Here is a 19508-nt window from a genome sequence, read left to right as displayed (position 1 = left end):
CATCGTCGAATGTGGATCGAACCACACTTACCCAGACAATCCCCCAACTTCAACCACCGACCAGATTTGGAAATTGAGGGGCTTGCGGAGGAGCAGCTTCCGACCTGCTCGCTGGCAGCTTCCGAGGATGAGTCCAGCCGTTTGATGTCGTGGGGCGAGTCCGGTTGCCCATTTAAGTAGTCAAGGACCTTTGGCGTTAGCTTTGACCACGAGCTTCCTCAAAAGTCGATGTAACAGTTGTGGCCCTTTCCAATAGTATAGCCGCCTTTCCGGAGGAACAAATCATAGCCGGTTGTTCACAAGAATGTCGGACTCAGCCTCGTCAGCGCAGGGGTCTATCCCAGACCTCACAACTCGATATAGTGGCGTGCCTCGAAGACTCACCCAGGAGGCCATCGATGCCAAAGCCAGACTGTATTCCCAGAAGACACTTCCGGACAGTGTGCCCCGAAGCAGAGTTGCACTGCCACCGGACGTCAGTAGGGAGAGTTTCGATCGGGCTGTCGCAGAGTTGAAGAATGACCTTGGGGATGAGAATGTTCAGGTCAATGACGGGCCACTCGTCGACGGGTGGTATATGGAGCATCCGTACGAAATCAGTCCCCCTGTTGTCGTAGCTTGACCTCTTCTAACATGGCTGATAACAGAAACACCCACGACGCATATCACATCGCCGACCAAGAAGAGCTGATATGTAGTGCCATGGTGTATCCTTGCAGCACAGCTGAAGTCCAAACCGTGGTGAGATGGGCGAACAAGCACAAGATCCCCATCTATCCGATCTCTATGGGCCGGAATATTGGATATGGAGGAGCAGCTCCCCGTATTCCCGGGTCTGTTGTTGTTGATCTCGGTCGGAGAATGAACAAGATCCTCAATGTGGATGCGGACAACGCATCTTGTGTGGTGGAGCCCGGGGTTTCGTATTTTGCGCTGTACGAGGAGATTCAGCGAAGGGGATTGCCGCTGTGGATTGACTGTCCCGATCTTGGGGGCGGTAGCGTCCTTGGAAATGCCATCGACCGCGGTGTTGGGTAAGTTTCACGTTCCACGGGCTATGAGAAGTACGAGGCTAACCCAGACGGACGGCAGTTATACTCCTTACGGCGACCACTTTGCCAACCACTGTGGCATGGAGCTGGTGCTGCCGACAGGGGAGCTGCTCCGGACTGGCATGGGCGCGATGCCAGGCAAGGACGGTGCCGACAACCCGACGTGGCAGTCCTTTCAAGCAGCCTACGGACCCTACGTCGACGGCATCTTCAGCCAGAGCAATTACGGCATCGTCACCAAGATGGGCTTTTGGTTGATGCCCGAGGTCGGCCACCAGTCGTACATGATCACCTTCCCTCGCGAGGAAGACTTTGAGCAGATCGTCGAGATCATCCGGCCACTGGCACAGAAGCGAATTCTGGGGAACATCCCCCAACTGAGGCACGTCATCCAAGAACTGGCCGTGATGGGCAAGCCCCGGTCGTTTTGGTATAACGGCAGAGGCAGGATGCCGCGGGACGTGATACGGGAGAAGGCCTCCCAGCTGGCCTGCGGCGACTGCTCGTGGGTCTTCTACGGCACGCAGTACGGCGACCCGACCTCGATCGCGGCCCAGCTCAAGATCATCAAGGCCGAGTTCGGGAAGATCCCGGGCAGCCGGTTCATGTTACCTACCGACGTGCCGGCGGACCACTATCTCCACTCGCGCGTCCAGGTGTGCAGCGGTGTGCCGGTGCTCAAGGAACTCGACTGGCTTAATTGGGTGCCCAACGCGGCGCACCTGTTCTTCTCGCCCATCTCACCTACCAAGGGCAAAGACGCGAGCTTGATCCACCGCACCATCACGCAGCTGCACGAGAAATGGGGGTTCGACGTGTTTCCGACCATGTGCGTGGCGGGCCGCGAGATGCACTACATCGCCAACATCGTCTACGACCGCGCCGACGCCGATGCCAAGCGCCGCGCCACGGGCCTAATGCGCGACATGATCCGCGCCGCCGCCCGCGAGGGCTACGGCGAGTACCGCACCCACCTCCTCTTCGCAGACCAGGTCGCCGAGACGTACAGCTGGGGCGGCGGCGCGTTGCGCAAGTTCAATGAGACCATCAAGGACGCTCTCGACCCGAATGGCATCCTGGCGCCGGGGCGTAATGGCATTTGGGGCAAGAGATTCCGGGGCAAGGGGTGGGAGATCTTGGACGGGGATCAGAGGAATTTGTTGAGCGAGGGCGTAAAGCCGAAGTTGTAGTAGATGGATCGATGTATAGGTAGATGGCGTGATAGCCAATAGTGCGGTGCAACGCATCGTTTGTTGTGAATCCTTTTTAGGTGAACTTCCGTATCTAAGGACCATGGGGAGGGAATGAAAAAGGGGAAACGTAATCCGATATAGCTGATCGACAAATAGGTAGGTAGGTAGGTCGGTGGGCAGACAGGCAAGGACTCGAAGAGAAAAGAGGAAGAGATCAGAGACGGCCCGAGTAGTGTAGATAGATAGATACTGTAGGTAGGTAGACAGGTAGATAGACACTGAGAAGTCCATTCCGCAACCCTCTCGCTCTCTCTCTCGTCCCCCTTTCTTCATCTCCGTCTTGGTTCTGGCCCCCACTCCTGTTACAATGCTCTCTATACCCGGCGGGACATTCACAACTCTCGAGTATCCAGTGACCAGTCAAGGCGACGGGAAGCGACAGACAGACAGACAGACAGACAGACAGACAGGGAAGTGGCTGACTGATTGAATGAGTACGAGACAGACATCCCGGTATAGAGAGGATGGGGGGATATCGGGATCAAAACATCCCAGCAGCGCGATATCGAGGTATCAAGGTTACCAAAGCATGAAGAACAACAAGGGGCCTGGCCTGACTACATAACATAACAATGTAAAGCTCACCAACCACCACCAGTAGAATGAAATAAGTAAACCCAATCAATCCCAAGCCTGGCTGGCTGGCTGGCCGCCCAGCTCAGCTCAGCTCAGCACAACGGCGAGATCTTGCCCGTGCGCAGCTCCTCGCCCACCAGCGCGGCCATCTCGGGCCAGCGCTTCCGCGTATCCGCTTCGGCGTCGTAGTCGTAGAGGACGTTGTTCTAAAGGGGGTTAGAATGTGTGTGTGTGTGTGTGTGTATGTAGGTGTGTATGTATATGTACATGTATGGGTCGAACATACCTTGATCAGAAGCGAGTCGCGGTCGATCTCGTCGCCCTCGCCCATGCGGTCCAGCGCCGTGTGCCACCGGTCGCGCAGGTCTTCGCCGTTGGTCTGGGCCCGGCGGACGCGCGGGAACCGGATCTTTTCGTAGACGCGGGTCTGTGTACATACATACGCCCGGACCGGACCGTTTCAGTCAGTAATGAACGGGCTAGCCATACAGGAAAAGGGGGTCAGGAGGGGGAAATCGTTAAAGGAGCTCATTGTATATCGCAACATCAGTGGGAGGGGGAGGAGGAGGAGGAGGAAACACTTGCCGCCAGTGGAATGTTGTCCTTCCCCGCCAGGAGCAGGCACTGTGCCAACACCGCCGCGCTCTCGGTGGCCTGGCTCGCGCCCTGGGCACTCGTCGGCAGATGCGGGTGGCAGCAGTCCCCGACCAGGGCGACGCGGTGGTGCTCGCTGACCCAGGTGGGGATGGGGTCGCGGTAGCAGATCTTCCAGTCGAGGCACTCGTCGGTCTTGCGGATGGCGGCGGCGATGCGCGGGTCCAGCGTGGTGACCAGCCGGCGCACCTCGTCCATGTCGCCCGGCTGCGACCACGACTCCTGGATGTCGGCCGTGTCCTTGTGCGTGATGATCCAGTTGAACTCGTCGCCGCCCCGCAGCGTGTTCTGCACCACGTGCATGTCCTTGCCGATCCAGATGTTGACGCACTCGTTCTCGACGAACTCGGCCGTCAGAGGGTCGCCCTTCAGCTTGTCGCCCTTGAAGAACGCCCGGAAGCACGCGTACCCGGACGACTTGGGCTTGTCGTCGAACCCGAGCACCAATTCCCGCGCGCGTGACTTGATTCCTGGATCCCCGGGGTCGCTAAGTTAGCTCACCAGTGGCACGGGCTGAATGGGACGGAACATCGGAGGAGAGAGGGGTGATTTAGTCTTACCGTCGACGGCGATGATGACGTCGGCGACATGCCGCTCTCCGTTCTTCAGCGTCACTGACGGCGTGATGTCGTCGTATTCTACCACCTAGACCACGCCATGTCAACAGACCTTTCTCGCTGCCCACAAAGGGTGGGACTGGCGACACTCACCTCGCTGCCCATATGCAGGGGAATACCCTTCTCCGCCACAGCGCCCAAGAAACCGTTATGATAGTCTCCTCGGTGGCCAATGTACCCGGCCATGTCCATCAGCGGCTGCTGGGCGAGCACTTTGCCGTCATGCCAGCGGCGGATCTGCATGAATTCCGACTTGTTCCCGATCTCGATCAGACGGTCTCGCAGAAACGGCGACCACCGGTCGAGCAGCTTGAACGCATTCTCGCCCAGACCCAGCGAATCTCCCAGTCGCTGGAACTCTCGGACCTTCTCGAACATGACCACCTCAAAGCCCGCGTGGTGCATGGCCAGCGCGGTGGCACATCCTCCCAGTCCTGCCCCGACGATGATGACTATTTGGGCCGAACGGGAAGTTCGAGTTAGAGCTATGGTTCCGACATGAAACGGACGCCGGGTGATCTGCCCCCGTTGTCCTCGATTTGTGGTACGTACCTTTTAAGGGAGGCTCAACTCCCAAAGAGCCCATGGCTGCGACGTTGCTGTTGCGTTCTTGTTGCTCTTTGGTTGACTTACTCGGAATACGCCTAGACGGAAAAGAGAGAGAATACAACACTCGTAAATCTGTGGTCCTGGGTTTGACAAACAATAAAGACCGGCACACCCGGTATGATATCGACGGAGCGAATAGATCGTTGCTCGTGGAATAACCCCATCACCTGAACGCAGCTGTAGCAGCGGAGGCAAAATTCACGTCGCATAAAACCCAACCACAGAAGACCCGCTACATTGACTGGAGCACATCTGATGGCCTGTGGCAAGCAGACAGGACGAGGGCAAAGGCTGGGCTCTCGGGATGGAGGACGGGAGCCTACTAGCCCCATGCCGAGGCTGGCCACAGAGTGCCACGCCCTGGAAGGAACTCTGTCCAGGTTGCTGTTGGGTAGAGGACCTGATAAGTGAGTGGTGGGAGTGATCTTGGGCGAATCGCTCCTGGCTGAGGCCCCGGTTCTCCGTACGAACTGGTCCCATGAGAGGAGAGAAGGGAGAGCTCCACTGAGAGACTGGCTAATTAGTTAAAAGCATGTTCGCATCCAGGAGGTGGAATGTCCCACCATGGGGGGGAGCCTCGAGGGGCCTTGGCCCGGGATGAACCCATCAGGGGGAGAAGCTCTGGGGTGCTGAACTGACTGGTTCTTGCACGGGGTATGCTTTGGGCGGTTTTTCCTAGGTATCTCCCCAGAAGCACAACCACTAACATCTTCGATGCTGCCCTCTTTTTCCCCAAGTCTCCTGCCGACTCCTTGTGGGGTTGGGGCCCTTTTTTTTGATACACCGGCAACGCGTGGGCGATGGAGAAAATCCACCCCTCATCTGAACCCTACACAGAGGGTGAGTGATGCACCGGCAGAGTAGAAAAGGCAATCTTGTCGACCATCACTCTCGCCCGTACCCTATCCGAGACACGGAATTAATTGCGAGGGGGGCGGGAGTTGTGGTGAGAACGGTAAGCCGAAGGGACGCGTGGGATACCACATAGAACCTCTGAACGACCCTCGGGTGATTCTGGTGTTCTTTGCTATCCAAAACATCCCTCATCGAACTTTGACAAGACCGTGTGCATTTCGAAATATAGCGTGTCGACCCGGAAAGAAATGGGATCCATCAACATGCCGGTCAAGACAGTGGGCTATATCGGTCTCGGCAAGGCTGGAGCCTCGATGGCGTCCAATCTGCCACGCGCGGGATTTCGTCTGGTCGTCCGTGACGCTGATCCAGAGAGGGAGCAGAAGTTTGCCCAGGAGAACCCCAACACGTCTGTGGCTGAAAAGGGCGCCGAGGGATTCAAGGACTGTGATGTGATCGTGACGATGCTGCCACAGGGCAAGGTGGTCCGGGAGGTGATTTTGGGCGAGGATGGGATCGCAAAGGGCCTGAAGCCTGGTATGTTTTTCTCTTCACACTCTCCCTGTCCTCATGTCATGGTTGTATTTTCTTGTACCTGAAGATGAGTTGACTTGCTTAGGAGCAATAATCGTGGACACGTCGTCGTCTTCGCCGTTCGACACCCAGAGCCTGGGCAAAGACCTCGAAGCACAGGGGTTCGTCCTGGTCGATTCTCCCGTCACACAGGCACACCTGCACGACACCGACACGGGAGACGCCACGCTGATGGTGGGCGCCAACTCGCAAGAAGCGGTGGACAAGGTTCTCCCGGTCCTGCAGGCGATGGCCAAGTACGTCTTCCACATGGGCAAGCTCGGGTCCGGCCACGTGATGAAGACGTTGAACAACTACATCAGCGCGGCGTCGATCGTGGCGCTCTCGGATGCGCTGGTGACGGGCCAGAAGTTCGGGCTGGATCCCGTGCAGATGATCGACGTGCTGAACGTCGGCACGGGGCGCAACTTCTCCACGACCGACAGCTACAAGACCGACGCGCTGCCCCGGCGCTACGCCTCGGGCTTCCAGCTGGCTCTGCTGATCAAAGACGTGGGCATCGCCAAGGAGGTGTTTGAGAACATGCACTTCGACACCGACATGCCCGAGCTGATCATCCGCTATTTCAAGGAGTCCATGGCCATGCTGGAGCCGACGGCCGACCACACAGAGCTGCTCAAGGGATGGGAGAAGCGGGCCGGGGTGGAATTGAAGACGGGCACACCTGACGGGTCTAGTGTGACGGCACTGAAGAAGTGACATGCTGTCGGTCGGGAGTCAGTTAATGTCCTGTGTCAATAACGAGGGCAGCACGGAGACCGCGTATGCTTCTCGTTTGGTTCTGTGTCCACACGACATGCCGCCATGACCAGGTAAGGCACACTTCAGGCGGAATGGGGCTATTAAGAACAGCCTATCTCGACATCTGTGAGGGGTGTCAAGGCTACCTTCAACGTTATGGCATGGGAATGCTTGCGGCGCGGTCACCATCTGCCCTTGGCGGAAGGTAGTGTGCAGTACAGCATCTCGTCTCAAGATCAGGAGTATATTAAGGTCATGGGGAATGTGGAATTGTGCACAGTTATAAAAAAAAGGACAGTGGGATCCCCCAAAAGAATGAATTGAAACCTCCTCCTTTCTTACACTTCGACACCTTTCGTACCTGCTACATGCTACCCACGAGCTCCTCCAAAAAAAATCAAAGCGCAAGACATCAGAAACAATGTCCATCGCACGCGTGTTGCTGACTCCGTGCTTCTCTGCTCAAATCCCAGGCCGAACAAACCGGGCGATGAGCCCACACGTTCATCTTCCCCAACTCCTCCATTGACACCATCAACTACCTTTGCCGACACGGGGCTTGCTCGAGATACGCAAGGAGTTGGTCGGTTTGGGGACGAATGTGTCTGTAAGAAACCATCCCCCTGCCCCTGGCGCCCCCACCATTGATAGACTGACAACAATCTCGCACCGCAAACGGTGGGTGGGGGAATACGGACGGTCACCGAAGGAGAACTTAGTTGTGGCTCAGCAGAGGTATTCGGTTTCCTTGGTGGTATAACCATTTCATAGCCTGGTGACCTCAATCATCGAGGCCACCACACGTCTCCACTCCGGCTCTAGAGTTATCTCGACACGCGGCATAGCATGTTTGATAAGACGCGTTCCATCCGAGCCAGGACCTGCTAGGGAAGGGAAAAGAACCAGGACCGAGTAAGGGTTGTTGCCGACAGAATGCAGGAGACGCATTGCATCTCTCCGTTGGACCTCCCATCGACGTTTTCCTCCAGCTCAGGGACTGATCGAACGGGCCGGTCACCAAGCAACCCCAGTAGAACTCGACTCCGGCTACCACACGAACCATTCTGCGACCAGGCCTGCATAGAACCAGCAATAATATATCTCAATTCCGGAGGGATATGAGCTCAGCTGTATATCATATCTTCACCACGCCGCCCGGGAACAAGGGGTACATTTCGTAGTCCCACAAGATGCGCGCGTGGACACCAAACGCCAGGAGCACAATGACAAGCAGTCGATACGCCAATCGAAACCAGTGGAGCCTCAAGATCCAGTAGCACACCAGTGCGGCCAGACAGATGGTGATGCCGCGGTTCAGCACCACCAGCGTCTCGCAGCTGGCGTCGGGCGCGGTAATCGGTCCAGGTGGTAGACTCTGGTAATCATTAAAGTGAGCAAGACGACTTTTACAGTGGGGGTATAAAAATCCCGGAGCATTTACCTTGGCTACCAAGACATTCCACTGATCCAACCGTCTTTCCGTCTCGTCGAGTTCCTTCCGGAACCGTTCTAATCCCTCCTTGGCCCAGCGACGATGGCTTTGCTGGATGGACCTATCCCACAGACCGAGACTGTCCCTACGACGAAGGGAGTCGATCCACAAGCCTGCCGGGGTTGCAATGTCGGTCAGGCGTTCTGATTCACAGGGGTAGCGGCGGACGACGTACCAGTACCATTTGGCGCCCGCGGCCGCCAGCGTCGCTTCGCGGAGCTTCTGGTAGCGGTCCTCCAAGGACTTTTTACGGGTGAGTAAGTCGTCGTACTGCCGGAAGAGGAGTTCTTTATCGTCGTCGGACGAAAAGGGGCGGAGCAGGGATCGCGAGCGTGACGTGGCACTCTCGGTCAGAGACCGCTTGAGACGCTGGAAGCTGTTCCCGTCTCGAGGACTCGATGGGCGACCCACTGCCGGAGCGGTCTGCACGCGGTCCAGCTTCTCGGTGGTGATGGCCACGAGGTTGGCGCCCGCCGCGGCAGCGGTTCCCAGCATGTGCCCTTCCATGCCCATGCCCAACCCCATGGCGCCCGCGATGCTGCCGGTAGTGACGGGGATGGCGTGGTCGCGGGTCGTCTTCTCGTGCAGGGGCAGACCACGGCGGGTCAACTCGGCGCGCACGACCTCAAGTTTCTGCTCGACCAGGTGGATGGTGCGGCCGGCGGCGACGCAGCCGATCACCGACGCTCCCCCCGTGGACGGGGCTAGCACGGCGCCGCTGACGATGCCTGCCTGGCCTGAGTAGGCCGTCCGGATCAGGACGACCTCCTTTTTCTGCAGCTCTTGATCATCGTAGTTGCGCACTTTGGCCCGGTAGTCGTCCGGGTCGAAGCGGATGAAATCTTGCACGCCCATGGTGCATCGTGGACGACGGTTTCAGCATGTGGTGGTGGCCGGTAGGGGCGAGCGTTCTGCGCCGCAGCAGCAACAACAACATCGAAGGCGATATTGGTTGCGAAACGTTGGGAAGAACGAGATATTAGGCGTAGGATCTCTTTCGTGAGATATGGAGGAGGAAGAGCGTCTGCATATATGACATAGCACTTTTATCTATCAGAAGGAAAAAGGGTCCAGGCGTAGACGTCGATCCTCGCTGAAGATGTGCAACGACCGGGACCCTGACGTGGCGTCATAGCAGCCTAATCGGGAAATCAGCGGGCCGGTCTGTCGGACACTAACTAGACTAGGAAGTATAACGGCGAAATCCCCGAGCATCATACTGAACAGCGACTGGATTGAACACAGATATATTTCCTGTCAGACAACTCAGCTTATCTTGGAGCGGGTTACTGTGCAACCTCCACGTGAATTTCCGTCGTCTCCTTCGCCCCGTCCACGAGGTGCGACATGAGCAACACAATGTCTCCCACAAAGCAGCGTCCACGGCCCGAATCCCGCGGTTCCTTTACTCATCGGCGTCGAAGATATATCTCGAATCCTTCAGTAACGAAAGGTACTCCTTGTACCTGACATACTGGTCACTCTTGTCGGCTTTTGCTTGCTCGAATGCTCTTCTATACACATCGTACGCCTCATGGAATAGCGGCTTCCGGTCCACCCACCCGGTGTGAGATCTGAGCTTGGTCGAGTCGACCCATTGAGGAAAGTTGAAGACCGAGTTGACGCCAAATTCCTTGTCATCCTTCGGTCCGGGGTCGGCGTAGTCCACTTGCACGCCGTGGCTCTTTTCCAGCGCTGTGGCTATGTCCGCCAGCGTCTCATAGGAGTGGGCAGAGATATTATAGACCTGTCCCGCCACCACCGGTCGCGGGGCTTCTGCGATTGCGAGGTACGCACTTCCAACGTCATCGACGTGCGTTCCGTGTAAGATCGCATTAGGCGTTGAGTACAGCGTGAAGCTGCTCCGCCCGGCGGCTTTGGCAGCTTCAGCCAACATGAAAAACACCGCATACCAACTGCCCCATCGGCCAAAGACCGTCGTCGGCCTCGTGATTACGGCGTCAAATGCTTCGGCGTGGTTAAACATGCTGAGTGCACACTCGGTGCGTTTCGCCAACAACGCTGGAGGATTGAGCGGGCTGTTTTCCGTGTGTGGCGCAAGGTCAGGGTCGCCGTGCCGTGCGGTTGTCCCGTAGTCTTTGCATCCGCTGCTGAAGATGACCAGCGGTTTGGGGCCGCCCTGGCGGCGAGATGACGAGCTGACCCCCAATATCATCGCCAGCACATCGTCAAAGTGCACTTTGTAGTTCTTGATGTCCTCGGAACAAGACACGATAACGTCGATGGGTGGCAGAGAATCGACAAACTCCAGGTAGTTGGCGGCAGATCCCACAATGGGGATGATTTCTTCACGGACCAAGTCCTGCGCGCTCCGTGGGCTTCGAAGCAGGCCGTACGTCGTCCAGCCTGCCTGGGAAAACGCACGACCGACGCTCTGGCCTATGACGCCGTTGGCTCCCGTCACGAGGACCGTCCTCGCACGCGGCATCTTTGGAGTGTCGGTGGAAGTATATATGTACTTATATCTTGTTAGGCAACTCCTGTGCCTCGACAGGATCTGAGGCGACGGCCGAACCCGTCTTTAAAAGCATTTCACGGTTGTCAGGAGTCACAACGGCAGTATCTCGAGTCCACCCCCCGTCCTGACTCTCTCACGGAACCTGACAAATCCATCTCCACCGGAAGCACTACGAATGTGGTACAACTTTATACCACAGCATCAGCCTCGGCCACCTGGGTGAGGTCCAGCAGATCCTGGTCGACGAGTGGAAGACGGGCAGCCGCCTCGTCCGCGACGGCGACAACGAGACCGTGGTCGACACCGTCTTTGAAGATATCCCAAGGACGTGGATGGTGCTCTTCGAGGGCGGGAATATGGGTAGGCTTATTACGAGGCTGATAACATCGTAGAATCAGTGAGCTCTGATCTATCCATCGGCCTGCTGTTGTTCTGCTGCTTGTCTCCTATGATCTTCTCTTCGTGAAATACAATTTTCTGGACATCTTCACGGCCCCTAAAGGGGCGTAGAACACGCTATTTATTATGGAGTGAGGTTTATCGTTTATTTCACGTCTTGTCCGCCCAGAAACCTCTCGCGTGCGGTCTCGTCAAACACGCGCTCGACCTGCTCCAAATCCTCGCTCATCACCGCCTCATATGCCTGTCGACACACATCATACCCGCTGTGGAACAGCGACTTCCTGTCCGTCCAACCCGTGTCCTTGCGCAACTTGTCGGAGCCGACCCACTGGGGAAACCTGAACAGCGACAGCACATACCGCCCAAACACCCCTTCGTCGCGGGGGGAAAAGTCTCGCAGCCGCATGTGAACGTCGAGGCTCCGTTCAGTCACCGGGATGATCTCGCTCAGCGGCTCGTAGCAGATCTAGGTGATCATCGCCAGCCTGCTTTGGTGGTGAGCAACATAGTCAGACAGGTCCTCGTCGCAAGTCACGATCACGTCGATGGCGGGCAGCTTCGATATGGACGTGGAAGCCTCTGCCGCGGTGCCAACGATGGGGATGATCTCTTCTCGCACGAGGTCCAGGACACTCCGGGTACTTCTGACGAGCCCGTACGTGGTCCATCCGTCGCGTGAAAAGGCCCATGCCACGGCGCTGCCCAGGAAGCCATTCGCACCTGTGATGAAGACTGTCTTGGACCGAATGGTGGGGCAGATAAAGTCGAAGCAGGTATTGAGGACTCATGCGAGCGTCCGTCGACCGAGCCAACACCAAAAGAGGACACGCATGGCTTTCATAAGTCAGTTTGTGCCGAATATTATCTTCGAAAGACAGGCTAGGTGACAGGTATTGTATATAGATACGTGGCTTAGAAATCACCCGTGCCCAGCAGCAATGTACGGCGCCCTGGGGACCGCATACACCGGAAGGAAGAGGTGCGTATGAAAGGGGCCTATGTGTGATGGAGAAGTTGATTTCCAACCATTTCACACTTCCACCGGTAATGATCATCATTGGAGGAGGCGACTGACTTCCGGTGGCAGACGGAAAGGGAAAATGATAAGAATCGCACCCTTTAAGCAGTTCAGCCTGCTGATGTCCCCTTCCACCCTTATTCTCTCATACTCTCCTTCTAGTCCAAGCTAGTGGATGTATGGCTGGATAACCTTGTGATAGGCTTTTGCGATGAGACAAGGCCGGACATATGACAGACACGTTTGTCTGTTGAGCTATTGGGAGCGAAAAGCGGGTATGCTCACGGACGGAACAGTCGGACGAATTAATTAGTTGATTAAATACTCGCTAAAAAAGGGAATGAGGAATGCTGAAAAAGATGCGACCACAGACATCTATCTCACCACCTTCAAGGGTTCTTCTGCTCACCCTCTCCTGGATACGTTCGGGACGCGCTCAACCCCGCAGAAGTCAAGAATGGTCTCTCCCTAGACATGGCCACCTCTGCAACCGGAGGAGAAAATGTGAAGCCAGTTGAGACATGACGTCCCCAGCCACTGAGCACCCAAAGTCGAGAGTTACTGGCGGACGATAATCCATAGACGCCTCGGTGCGAAGAATATCCCGCAGCAGTTTGACGAAAGGTCAGCTGGGTAGGATTCACAGGGCATGCTCTTGTCTGGATTGAAAATTGGTCTTGTCGCTGGAAAACCCAGTCTGATCATCATCATCATCATCATCATCATCATCATCATCAGCTGCTCACAGGCGTCATAACTGACTGGTCATGGTACAAGGGCCATAACATGCCAGGCTCCGCCTCACATGATAACGCATTTCTGCATTTGAGCATGCTCATAAGCAGCACCCCACTGGTCGATTCCAGCTGCGATCTCGTTTTGCCGCTGCTTCTCCTTCACATCGTCTTTGAAATTGGCCTTGAGGAACTTGACCATCGTTTTGTCGATGTTGCCTGGCAGATATAGTTAGATCGGAGATCCCCAACGAAGTCCCCGAGTAATGGGAAATCACTTACTTTCAGTCGCCTCCATGACAACCCCCTCTCGACATAGAGGGCAATGATCCTTTTCCTCCCTTTGCATGATAACCATACATCGGATGCAAAACAAGTGCCCACAACGTAATCGGATGGGTCTCCATGAGATGGTGAAACATATCGGGCACAGGTAATCGTTGAGCTGTGGGATGATGCTCAACACTTCTTCCGAGATGGTAAAGCACGTGGCCTTGGCCAAATCCTCTGCCATGAACGGAGAGGTCTTTGTGAGTGACTGTGCCACCGACCTTTTCGCGTGCAAAGACGTGCGCTTATCGAACTTTTTCATGATCTTGCTGAGCGCGGTGCGGTTGATTTCTTGGAATTTGAGCAGCCGCAAAAGGTTGACGTTGATCTGGAGGAAGCGAGACAGAGCGGCATTCGCCTCTTTTCCCAGCTTCAAGACATCATTCTTCTGCTGTGTGGCAAGAGACTGGTTGAAAAGTTGGTATTGCTGTTGGGCATGTGCCGCATCTCGAGCACCTGCATCGACCTCATGAGAGGAGAGGAAGACTTCGGCATCCGAGTAAAGTTCGAAGATCTTTCGCCATGCTTCGACCTCCTTTTTGGACCGTCTGGACCTACTCGCTCGTAGTGCGCGGAGTTCGCTGCCGAGTCGGGTGATTTCCTCCTGGAGGCGGGCGTGTTCGGCTTGTTGCAGGTCGTCTAGACATGCTAATTCCCGTCGGAGTGTCTGGAAGAACTCTGAATCGGCAGTCAAAGGCACTTCCACCGTGTTCCCCGGTTGCTGCTGCTGCTGCTCCTCCTCCTTATTGTCCAACGATTGTCCACTCTTGTCACAATCATTGGGAATTCTGGGTTGCTCGAGACTAACTCCATCCTGGTTCTGAGAGCTATCAATGCTGGACGACCGGGCAAGGCGTCGTAAGATCCTGCGGGTATCCGGGCTCAGCCATGCGTCCATGGGGGAGCCATCACGAGGGTCGACCACGATGGTCAGCTTGGGCGTGAAGCTGACCTTCTCACCATCCTTGACCGTGTACTGGAGCAAGCTATCAGTTACTCTTCCGTCCGCATCCGAACCTTTTGAGCCAACGTGCTTCCACAGCGCATCAAGGGTCTCTTTGTCCAGCCCGAGGCTCAGAAGTTCTTGTTGCACGCGTTTGATGCATTTCTTGAGCTTTTTGTAGGAGATCGCAGAGTTCACCCAGTCCGGAGGATATTCGCCGCGGGCGAGGGCAGCTTCGTAGTCCTGGCCGAACTTCATTTTGACGCATTCTCTAGGGATCGTGGGGAGTAGCCAGCGCACAAAGGAAGATCAAGGTCGTCGCGTGCTTGTTGTCCATATTGGGAGGTGCGCCTCGTTTCGTGGAGAGAGCGACATTAATATCTCTTTTACTTCCGCAACCCCAGACGGTGAAAATTGCCACGCGCCATATATGGGATTTGTCGGAAATAAGAACCGTGGTGCCATGGCAGATGACAGGACAGACTGCGCCCATGACATACAACCAGGAACCAAAGTCAACGTCAGAGTTTTCGTTGGTGAGGAACCCAATTGGTAGAGAAAGAGTCTCCACGTGACGGTGCAGCCCACGCTCGACCGTGTCAGGTAAAGCGCCATCTAAGCGGCGACGCCAGCGATTCTACAATGACTCGTTAAATGGCGCACGCATATCATGAGGCTCTAGATCCATTCCACATTGGTGCCTGCCCAAATTTCTCCGTCTTTGTTTCTCCGTCGTTACGAATTAGATTTGAGGGGTCGCGGGACGACGCTCCTCGGTTTGTGAATGGATTCAATTCCTTAAAATCACTCTCTTGAACCCGGGGAAGACATCCCCTTCTCCTGCAATGGGCCAACGCCAGTCCTCGGGCAACGCTGCCCAGGAGCCAGCCCCAGCCAAAGCTGACTATTACGACCTCCTCGGCGTCGAAAGAGCTGCCACCGACGATGAAATCAAGAAAGCATACCGGCGAAAGGCCCTCGAGTTACACCCCGACCGCAACTATGGCAATGTCGAAGAGACCACGAGACTGTTCGCCGAGATCCAGTCTGCCTACGAAGTCCTCTCCGACCCCCAAGAGCGAGCCTGGTATGACTCTCACCGAGATATCCTGCTGCGCGGAGACCAGGGGGCGGGCCCGACGCCGGACGAGTTCTTCTACAACATTCGCATGACAACCACCGAGGACGTGCTGAAATTGATGATGAAGTTTCATGGCCGATGGGAATATAGCGATGCTCCCAGTGGCTTCTATGGCGGACTCAATGACTTCTTCAAGCAGCTGGCGAAAGAGGAAGACATTGCCTGTCAATGGGAAGGTGAAGAATCACCGGACTATCCCGAGTTTGGATTGAAGGATGACGATTATGAGGACGTGGTTCGGCCATTCTACGCCGCGTGGAACGGATTTGCTACCAAGAAGAGCTATTCCTGGAAAGACCAATACCGGTTATCGGAAGCGCCAGACAGACGGATAAGACGCTTGATGGAGAAGGAAAACAAAAAGATCCGGGACGAGGCTGTTCAAGAATACAACGAAGCAGTACGCTCTCTGGTTGCGTTCGTCCGAAAACGAGACCCTCGCGTGCAAAACAACCAAAAGTCGGAAGCTGAACGGCAGAAAGCCCTACGAGAGGCCACTGCGGCGCAAGCGGCACGATCACGGGCAGCACAACAAGCCAAGTTTGAGTCTTCTGGCGCCGAGGCGATCGCTGAATGGGCCAAGTCAAGGTCAAAGGACGAATATGAAGGGGCCTTCTCCAGCGAGTCTGAGTTGGAGGAACACGAGTACGACTGTGTGGTCTGCGACAAGACTTTCAAAAGCGAGGCACAATTCAAGGCCCATGAGAAGAGTAAAAAGCATATCAAGTTGTTAAAACAACTGAAAAAGGAGATGCGTGCGGAGGGTTTGGAGTTGAATCTAGAGAACGGTCACACGGCACGAGACCACGACGATATGGCTGCTGTTGGAGACGAAGCTCACGACGAAGAGACTCGTTCTACACCGGACAAACCCCATCTTTCCACGGCTGAAGACGAGTCTGACGACGCAAAGATCCAACCGCAGAAAAATGGCACTGCTGAAGTAGGAGACGATCAAGATCCATCCGAGGCCTCGGAGGACGATGACTATGCTCCCAGATCTGAAGTGGAGAGACGACTGGGAGACGAGCCTATCGAGACAGTCTCGGCAGCTTTTGACGATGTCAGCCTCTCTGGGACTCCTTTGACGTCCGACCCCGAAGCAGCAGCACAGCCCAAGATTGGCAAAGCGAAGCAGAAAAGAGCACGGAGAGCTGCGCAGAAGGTGGCCGAGCAAACCGACAAGGCTGCAGCAGAGTTTCAGTGTGTCGTGTGCAAGGCCGAGTTTCCGTCCAAAACGCGACTGTTCAATCACATCAAGGAAAAAAACCATGCCGCCCTCGTGTCCCAGGTCAAGGGCAGCACCAAGGGCGGCAAGGGGAAGAAGAGATGACGCGAAGACGTGTTTCACGAATCATGGTATTGGGTGTTTGTGGTGAGCCCGTACGACGAATTGCATATAGATATACCCCGGGGTCTGGTTGCATAGCGACGGCGTCTGTGAGCGAGAGTGTGCCCACACACATACACACATATATTGAGATTGTCTTTTTCCTACAACTCCACATCTAGGTCTTTGGACTGGCCATATTCTTTTCTCGTCCGGGGGACCCTTGTACCTTCAGACCTATCCCGCCGACAGAGAGTGGCGGTGAGGAAAATGCGCACGTCGCCGAAACGAGGCATCGTTCCTTAATTTTGAGCCTCTTCACCCTCACAATTTCCCATCCATCCCCGTGTCCGTTTCTCGTGTACACACACACATATCGTCCACCGAAGCATGCCACGGTCGTGAAATCATCATCATCATCATCATCATCATCATCATCATCATCGGCGATATTATTCGTTCCCTTCAAGGTTGCCGCCGAAACAAGGCGATGACGCAGGGATCATCAGTCCCCCCTAAATCGTGTTCATCTCCAGGGACGACCCTTGCTGGCATATTGCGCGCCGCACATGGAAACAGAGCCACATTGCAACTTGGTTCATCAACACCCTTGAGCTCTGAATCGACCAAATACAACCATGGACACGCCCTGCGCCGACCCCGAGCTGCAGCTCGACGTCGACCTCATGGTGCTGGAGTACACGCTGTTCCAAGCGATCGAGGCTCACCTGAGCGTCCTGTCGCGAGGTGGCTTTCAGGATGAAGAAGCAGCACGGGGATTACAACGAGAGCTCGCCATGTTCGAATCCTTTCTTGAAGTCTTCAACCACAACCACCCCCTCTACGAGCAATCCCCCGAGTTCACGCTCAGACTCCAATTCCTGGAGTTTCTCGTTCTCCTTCTTTCGCTGTCGTGTGGCCGCTGCCACCGCTCTTCGGCCGCCGCCATTTCCGCAGACTGCTGCTGCTGCTGCCGCTGCTGCCTCAGCTCCACGGTGGACGCGTCGGTGATGCTGCTCGACAGGCGCAGCGCGATGGACGATCTCCGGACTCGTCGAAGGTGGCTCGCCCGACGCGAGAGGGGTTACCAGCAAGGAGGAAAGGGGTCCGTCACCGCGGCGGGTGAACTCGACCTTGACCATGCCCAGGCGGCTTGGGGTCTGGAGCAGCGGATATACAGCGCGTGGAGCCCGAGAGGTGCACACCACGCGTGTCCAGCCCCCCTGCATACGACCGGGCCGCCCTCACTCCTCCTCTCCCTGTCCCTGCTGCTGCCTCGCTTCATGGCCATGTCGGCCCGGTTCGTCGACGTCACGAAGCAAGGCCCGAGCGATCTCTGGATAGACGTCGCGTGCGAGTTCATGCTGCAGGCGGGTCTCGAATCGCTGCGTGTGCGACGCGACGATGGTGGTTCAGAGTGCCTCCCCAGCCTCGAGGACTGTTTTGCGTGGGGTTACAATGGGGACGTTCCTTCTCATTCTTTTTTGGAAGACAACGACGGCGATGACGACGAAAAACAAACGGAGATCGTGCTCAACAACCTCTTCCGCCTGCGACGACACGAGACGGGCGCCGATGTCGACATGGAGGACCCCGAGTGGACAGAGCTCCGTCTCGACACGGTCCAGGAATTCACCATCCCCGTCCCCCTCCCCGTCCGCCGCCGCCGATTCTCCTCCTCCCTCTCCCTCCGCGTGCGCGTGCCAACCCCACCGCCACCGCCTCGCGCACCTGACCGCCAAATACCCCGCGGCGAATTTCCAGCACCGCCTCGCCCGCCTGCTCCGGGACATGTGGGACCTGGCGTGCCGCGCCGACGTGCTGGGGAAGCCGGTGCTGGTGGAGATCGGGGAGGGACACGTGCAGAGTCGCGGCGTAATGGGCGGCGGGGCGGGGTCGGGGTTTGAGAGGTTTGTCCTCGCGGCCGGGTTTGGGTGTGGTTTGGGGTTGATTGATTTGATTGATTGATTGATTGATTGATTGATTGATTGATTGATTGAGATGGGACGGGGTGAAATTGGATACGGGAGAGGTTGAAGTTTTGGTGGGAGGGAGAGGTGCGTGACCTAGGCTTGGTGGGAGGGAGAGGTGCGTGACCTAGGCTTGGTGGAAGGTAGGGTGGTGGTGGTGGTGGTAGTGATAACGGTAGTTAGGCCTACATACTGTGGTAGCATGACTGACCGTCCGTTTACTGGTTAGTCCTGTCCTGAGACTGAGCTTGCTTGCTTGAAGTGAATGAGTGAATGAATGCATGAATGAATGAGATGTCTGAATATGACGTATGAAGTATGAAGTATGAGTATGAAGCATCAGCGAGAGAATATTAAATGAGAGCAGCGTCGAAACACACACACACACACACACACACACACACACACACCCATGCCGGGGCCGGGGAGGAGTGGCAGTGGGAGTGGGATTTTAACTGTCTCGCAATGTGGCATCGACTCGTCGACTCCTCCGGATGGGAAGGAAGGAAGGAATGAAACATCAGAGTCGACAAGACAAGACCATTGAGAATTCCCTCCCATGCAGCCCATCTCAGTCAGTATGGGGAGCTGGCTGGCTGGCTGGCTAGCTGGTGGAGATGACTGGATGACTGGATGAACAGCATTTCATCATCACTTCCAAGTGAATATACAGTACATACATACTGTCCATGGTGTATGTATATATGTGTATAGATGT

The 19508-nt window shown here is 55.9% G+C and overlaps 9 protein-coding genes across 9 annotated transcripts; 4 read left to right on the top strand and 5 right to left on the bottom strand.

Moving 5' to 3' along the window:
- Positions 1 to 304: 304 nt before the first annotated feature.
- AYL99_07746 (hypothetical protein) lies at positions 305 to 2242 on the top strand (the record flags this gene model as incomplete). Its single annotated transcript, XM_018839255.1, has 3 exons — positions 305 to 588; positions 648 to 1034; positions 1093 to 2242. 3 exons carry the CDS (start codon positions 305 to 307, stop codon positions 2240 to 2242), a joined length of 1821 nt encoding a protein of 606 aa, XP_018692023.1.
- Positions 2243 to 2973: 731 nt separating this feature from the next.
- On the bottom strand, positions 2974 to 4738 carry AYL99_07745 (hypothetical protein; the record flags this gene model as incomplete). Its single annotated transcript, XM_018839254.1, has 6 exons — positions 2974 to 3087; positions 3168 to 3308; positions 3461 to 4005; positions 4096 to 4180; positions 4246 to 4604; positions 4705 to 4738. The coding sequence occupies 6 exons, from the start codon at positions 4736 to 4738 to the stop codon at positions 2974 to 2976; spliced, it is 1278 nt and encodes a 425-aa protein (XP_018692022.1).
- A 1141-nt stretch (positions 4739 to 5879) lies between these two features.
- Positions 5880 to 6909, top strand: AYL99_07744 (hypothetical protein; the record flags this gene model as incomplete). The annotated part of the gene is made up of 2 exons (XM_018839253.1): positions 5880 to 6153; positions 6236 to 6909. 2 exons carry the CDS (start codon positions 5880 to 5882, stop codon positions 6907 to 6909), a joined length of 948 nt encoding a protein of 315 aa, XP_018692021.1.
- A 1177-nt stretch (positions 6910 to 8086) lies between these two features.
- Positions 8087 to 9298, bottom strand: AYL99_07743 (hypothetical protein; the record flags this gene model as incomplete). Its single annotated transcript, XM_018839252.1, has 2 exons — positions 8087 to 8326; positions 8393 to 9298. The coding sequence occupies 2 exons, from the start codon at positions 9296 to 9298 to the stop codon at positions 8087 to 8089; spliced, it is 1146 nt and encodes a 381-aa protein (XP_018692020.1).
- Positions 9299 to 9848: 550 nt separating this feature from the next.
- Positions 9849 to 10892, bottom strand: AYL99_07742 (hypothetical protein; the record flags this gene model as incomplete). Its single annotated transcript, XM_018839251.1, has 1 exon — positions 9849 to 10892. The coding sequence occupies one exon, from the start codon at positions 10890 to 10892 to the stop codon at positions 9849 to 9851; it is 1044 nt and encodes a 347-aa protein (XP_018692019.1).
- A 218-nt stretch (positions 10893 to 11110) lies between these two features.
- AYL99_07741 (hypothetical protein) lies at positions 11111 to 12112 on the bottom strand (the record flags this gene model as incomplete). The annotated part of the gene is made up of 4 exons (XM_018839250.1): positions 11111 to 11299; positions 11476 to 11790; positions 11860 to 12044; positions 12109 to 12112. The coding sequence occupies 4 exons, from the start codon at positions 12110 to 12112 to the stop codon at positions 11111 to 11113; spliced, it is 693 nt and encodes a 230-aa protein (XP_018692018.1).
- A 1031-nt stretch (positions 12113 to 13143) lies between these two features.
- On the bottom strand, positions 13144 to 14607 carry AYL99_07740 (hypothetical protein; the record flags this gene model as incomplete). Its single annotated transcript, XM_018839249.1, has 2 exons — positions 13144 to 13295; positions 13359 to 14607. 2 exons carry the CDS (start codon positions 14605 to 14607, stop codon positions 13144 to 13146), a joined length of 1401 nt encoding a protein of 466 aa, XP_018692017.1.
- A 587-nt stretch (positions 14608 to 15194) lies between these two features.
- AYL99_07739 (hypothetical protein) lies at positions 15195 to 16823 on the top strand (the record flags this gene model as incomplete). Its single annotated transcript, XM_018839248.1, has 1 exon — positions 15195 to 16823. One exon carries the CDS (start codon positions 15195 to 15197, stop codon positions 16821 to 16823), a length of 1629 nt encoding a protein of 542 aa, XP_018692016.1.
- A 635-nt stretch (positions 16824 to 17458) lies between these two features.
- Positions 17459 to 18727, top strand: AYL99_07738 (hypothetical protein; the record flags this gene model as incomplete). The annotated part of the gene is made up of 1 exon (XM_018839247.1): positions 17459 to 18727. The coding sequence occupies one exon, from the start codon at positions 17459 to 17461 to the stop codon at positions 18725 to 18727; it is 1269 nt and encodes a 422-aa protein (XP_018692015.1).
- Between the last annotated feature and the right edge of the window lie 781 nt (positions 18728 to 19508).

The sequence above is a fragment of the Fonsecaea erecta genome (genome assembly GCF_001651985.1).
Source record: "Fonsecaea erecta strain CBS 125763 chromosome Unknown Scaff6, whole genome shotgun sequence".
In the NCBI taxonomy this organism is placed as follows: Eukaryota; Fungi; Ascomycota; class Eurotiomycetes; order Chaetothyriales; family Herpotrichiellaceae; genus Fonsecaea; species Fonsecaea erecta.
Note: the sequence above shows the minus strand (reverse complement) of the source record. Positions and strands in the feature narration are given on the sequence as shown.